Source organism: Galeopterus variegatus, unplaced genomic scaffold, assembly GCF_000696425.1.
Source record: "Galeopterus variegatus unplaced genomic scaffold, G_variegatus-3.0.2 Scaffold3821, whole genome shotgun sequence".
Taxonomy (NCBI): Eukaryota; Metazoa; Chordata; class Mammalia; order Dermoptera; family Cynocephalidae; genus Galeopterus; species Galeopterus variegatus.
In genome coordinates this window covers 237,502-242,365 of record NW_007729932.1, presented here as the reverse complement: position 1 = coordinate 242,365, position 4,864 = coordinate 237,502, and the positions used below count along the sequence as shown (strand labels likewise).

At 47.6% G+C, this 4,864-nt stretch overlaps 1 protein-coding gene across 1 annotated transcript in view; it reads left to right on the top strand.

Annotated features, from left to right (window-relative positions):
- LOC103601664 (retinol dehydrogenase 13-like) overlaps positions 1-3,310 on the top strand; it is a gene marked incomplete at its 5' end in the record, with an annotated part of 4,790 nt that extends 1,480 nt beyond the window's left edge. The window contains 2 exons of the mRNA XM_008586083.1: positions 330-431; positions 2,137-3,310. Coding sequence (XP_008584305.1) covers positions 330-431; positions 2,137-2,381 — 347 coding nt within the window. The remainder of the gene's footprint in view (positions 1-329; positions 432-2,136) is intronic.
- Between the last annotated feature and the right edge of the window lie 1,554 nt (positions 3,311-4,864).

Here is a 4,864-nt window from a genome sequence, read left to right as displayed (position 1 = left end):
CTCGCCTGGTCATAATAGGAGCTGGTCTTAATAGCAGCATCTCAGATCTCACCTGATCCACTGATTCAGACTCTTCGGGGGTAGAGCTCAGTGTTCTGGGTTTGTGAAGCCCTCCAGGAAAGCTCTGCTCTGGGCCACACTGTGACAGAGCTGCCTTGCAAGGTTAAACCACTTGACATTGAGGTTTCAGAGTAAGAGAGATGATGTGGGTTTGAGTGTAGCAAACCAGGGAAGCCCCAGAGCTTAGTGTGGGTTGCAACAGCCTTCCAGATAAGGAGTGAACCTGGTGCCTGCCTGCTCCCTTCCCCATTCTATTCTTCTCTCCCCAGGCACAGGGGTGACTGTGAATGCTCTGCACCCCGGCGTGGCCAGGACAGAGCTGGGAAGACACACTGGCATGCACAGCTCCACCTTCTCCAGTTTCACACTCGGTGAGTACCCTCCCAGCTTGGGGTCCCTTCGCTGAAACCCTCTTACCACTGTCCTATCAGACTGGGGCCCAGGACCCTTCTTCAGAGACTGTCCCTGGCTTTGCTTCTGGCTACCCCCTCTGCTGTGTGTTCTGTGGTATAGAGGTTGAGTCACTTTTCGATATCCGTCTGGCCTGCCAGTCTCAGAACAGCCCCAGGAAACAGGCCAGACCAGGAAGTAGGCCAGACCAGGAAGTAGGCCAGAGGAGAGCCCCAGGAAACAGGCCAGAGAAAACCATGTCTTAGATGGGGAGGCCATGGAGCTGACCCCTGGAGTCAGGCTGTGTTCAGGGTAACTCCAGCTTTATCCCAAATTAATTGTGCCACCTGGGGAAATCTCTTCACCTCTCTGAGTCTCAGTTTCCTTATCTGCAAAGTGAAAGCCAGAATAGGGTCCACCTCACAGTCATTGGGAGGATTAGATGAACCCTCCCTTAAAAGGGCCAGCACAGTGCCTGGCCCAGAGTATAGGCTGAATAAGTAATTAGANATCTTTATTTTTATTTTTTTGACCGATAAGGAGATCACAACCCTCGGCACGGTGTTGTCCTCACCACGCTCAACCAGTGAGCGCACCGGCCATCCCTATATAGGATCTGAACCCACGGCCTCGGCGCTCCCAGCGCCTCACTCTCCCAAGTGAGCCATGGGGCTGGCCCATTACTGGTTATCTTTAAAAAAAAAACCCTTTAATTTCTCTTATGGTTGTCATTTTATGCTGTGGAATCTCTTAAAAGAAAATAAGAGATAGTCAAAAGCTGCTGAATGTCTAAATTTGAAGGCTTTAAATCTTCATCCTGAAGATTTCATATGCTATTTATTTCCATGAATTTTGTTAAAAATGTTAAATTAAAAAACAGACAGCTTTCAAATTATGAGCATGTGCAGTTCCTGGGAAATTCAATGTGTTGAAAAACCAGGTAGTTCACTGAAGATGTTGGTTCAGAGATGAGTTAAACAGAACTTCTAATGTCCGGGGCCATTCCTTTTCTGTTACAGTTTTTCAAGCTTGTATAACAGCTGCCAAAGCATTTCTCTGTTTTTGACCCTGTGAATATTCACCATTGTAGTTTTGATTTTTAATAGGCCATGAATTGAATTTAATTGCCATATGCTTTTCCAAGTGCCAAATTTTTAATTTTTATTAAGTCAAGAAAATACAGTGCTAGAATGATGAGTGTTTTTCAGCCTGCAGTTAATGATGTTTATTTTCCAGAGAGTCCAATGCCATAATAAATGGATATGGAAACTTAAAAAAAAAAAAAGTAGAGCCTTATAACTGGTATTTATAATCCCCAAAAGCATTTAGTGGGTGGGTGCTAGGTATCAAGAATCTTAAGCTGAGGCTGGCATTAGATGCATTAAGTAAGTAAAGGTTATTTTGAGGAAAGATGGGGTAGGGTGAGGACTTGGGGCTGACCAGGAAGGCTTTCTGGGGGAGGCAGCTTTTGGGCTGGTTCCTGCATCTGTAGTGATTTCTCTGGGTGGTGCCAGGGAAGGGAACTCCAGGTGGAGAGAATCAAGGGCAAAGACTTGGAGGTGAGCTCTGTGGGAGTCCAAGGCAACTTCTGGTGTCAGTGGGTTAGGGCTCTGTCAAGGTGGAGCAGGGCTTTTCTCATCCTTCTCCGAATGTGTGTGGACTGAATGCTCTGTGGGTTGCTTGCAGGACCCATCTTCTGGCTGCTGGTTAAGAGCCCCGAGCTGGCAGCCCAGTCCAGCACGTACCTGGCCGTGGCAGAGGAATTGGAGGGTGTTTCAGGAAAGTACTTTGATGGACTCAAAGAGAAGTCTCCAGCCCCAGAGGCTGAAGATGAGGAGGTAGCACACAGGCTTTGGGCTGAAAGTGCCCGCCTGGTGGGCTTGGAGATGTCTCATGGGTTTTCTGTGAGGGAACAGCCCCTCCCCAAATAACTTCTGGAGCAGGTTTGAAAGCCACCTGGGAGGCCACGTTTCCGGAATGAAGGCACAAAACCAACAAATTGTGTCTGCCACGTCCTCATCACCCTCTAGAGGGCAGTGTTGGCACCACGTGAACCTCAAGACCAAGGACTACTGGCTACCAAGTCACCTAGGTGACTGTATTTGCACCATAAAGACCTCAAGACCAAAAACTGCTGGCTGCCACGCTTTCATCACCCTGTAGGGGGCAGTGGTGGCACCATAAGGGCCTCAAGACCACGGAACACTGGCTGCCACACCTTCACCACTCTCTAGGGGTAGTATTGGCACCATGTGATCCTCAAGGCCAAGGACAGCTGGCTGCCACACCCACAGTTCAGTCTATGGGATAGTATGGACCCCTTTGCTCGCTCGCTCTGCTGGCCACAGTGGATTGGATTGCAGGTGCACACCTGACCCATGGGCTGGCAGGTATGATGTGCCCTGTTGCTAACAGGTGAGCTGGGCCATCAGATGCCTCCCTTGGCAATCTAAACTGGGAATGCAGAGGGAGGAGTCAGTTCCCCCTCCTCTCTGAGCCTTGATTTCTCCGACTGTAAAATGCGTGAATGGATGCATACTACCTCATGAACGGTGTGGCAGTCAACCAGCTGTTGCCTGGCTCAGTGAGTGGCAGCTGTACATGCCTTGCCAGTGAATGTTTACTGAGGACTGTTGTGCCAGACACTGGCCGATGTGCTGGGGCTGACACAGACCTGACCTTCTTAGCACCAGTTCATGCTCCGGACAGGCGGGTGAAAACCTCGCCAGCTGCTGCTGCTGCTGAGGACCCAGGATTGCCAGGGATTGGGGCCTTCCCTCCAATTCCTGCAGTAATTTAAATCACAGATCTTCAAACTCACTCTTTAATAATAATAATAATGAAAAAGTCACAAAAAATCTAGCTGAGTCATAGCTTTTATTTCTTCTTCCATGTGTGGAGAAGTGCCAATGAACTGAACAAAGAAAAATTCCTTTTAGGGAACCGTGACATCAATTTATTTAAAAAATATTAAATCCCCTCAAATGTGCTGAATAAGAAGTACAAAATATTAAATATGACAAGATCCCCTCACCAATTCTTTTTAAAATTAGCATATTCATTATTACTTTATGCCCCTTATCCAATCTCTCCCTATCCACCTCCCCCTCTCTCCTCTAATAACCATAGATTTGTTCTCTTTCTGATTAGATTAACTGTTTCTTTGTTGATTTGTTGCCTAGATGATCTATCCAGTGCCGAGAGAGGGGTGTTCAGGTCCCTCACTAATATAGAGCAAATGCTTCTGTTCCTCTGGAATGTGCTTTGTGGAGAGAGATGTCCTTTTTTTTTTTGTCTCCGCTGGTGACTGCTTGTGTCAATGCATTCAAGTGTTTTGCGGGCCACCTACACAGTGGCTGTGACTACTGCTATGGCGAGTAGCTGCTTTTGTGGCAGCTGTGGCAATTGTGATGGCTATGGTGGGCTAACCGTGTGGAAATGGTGTTTTTGGTGTGCTCTTTACCTGGTTGCGGGCGGGTTTGGTGTCCTCTGGCTCTGTCTGTGATATCAGTTTAAATGAGTATTTGCAGGGCAACAAACCAAGCAGAAGTTCAGATTTTAGAGATGAAAGGCTCTTTTCACCCCTTCAAACGGCAACCGTTGCTGAAGTCTGGGTGTCTTAGGAGACTCTGTGTTAGAATCCTGGCCAAGGTTAGGGTGAGGTGAGTGAGGCACTCGGTTTGGCCACAGAATTGAAGGGGGTGCCAGGGAGGGCAATAATCAAGATACGAAAAGCAAAAGTTTTCACATTTGGAGTGTGGGTTGGACCTAGCGACTCGCTGCTATCGAAGGAGAATAGGGCAAAGGTGGATAGTACCTCCGTGATTAGGTTACAAAGGACTGACTTCTTCATTGCTAGCCTTCTCCCTTGTCTTCTCGCTGGCTTGCTCTGACTGAGCCAGCTGCCATGTGGTGAGCTGCCCTGTGGAGAAGCCCACAAGGCACAGATCACAGGGCAGCCTCCAGCCAACAGCCAGAGAGGAACTGAGACCCTCAGGCCAACAACCTGGGAGAAACTGAGTCATGCCAGTAACCATGTGAGTGAGCTTGCTGTATTATATTGGTTAGGAGCAAGTTACTGGTTCAGCCCAAGGACGGGGACTGTTCCCGGACATGAATACCAGGAGGTGGGAATCATAGGGGGCTACCCTAAGAGCCTGTCCACCATAGGGCTGGAGATATATATATATATATATTTATAATGTGTGTATTTGTTACTGTAGGATCATGGAAAAACAAATCTGAGAAATAATTCTACCAGTTGGGTGGGATGGGGATAACCTCAAATCCCCTGGTTCTCTAAAGACATGTATAGGATTCGCCTGGGAACTCTCTTTTTTTAGAAAAAATTAATTGTAAAAAATACATAACACACACACACACACACACACACACACACACACACACACACACA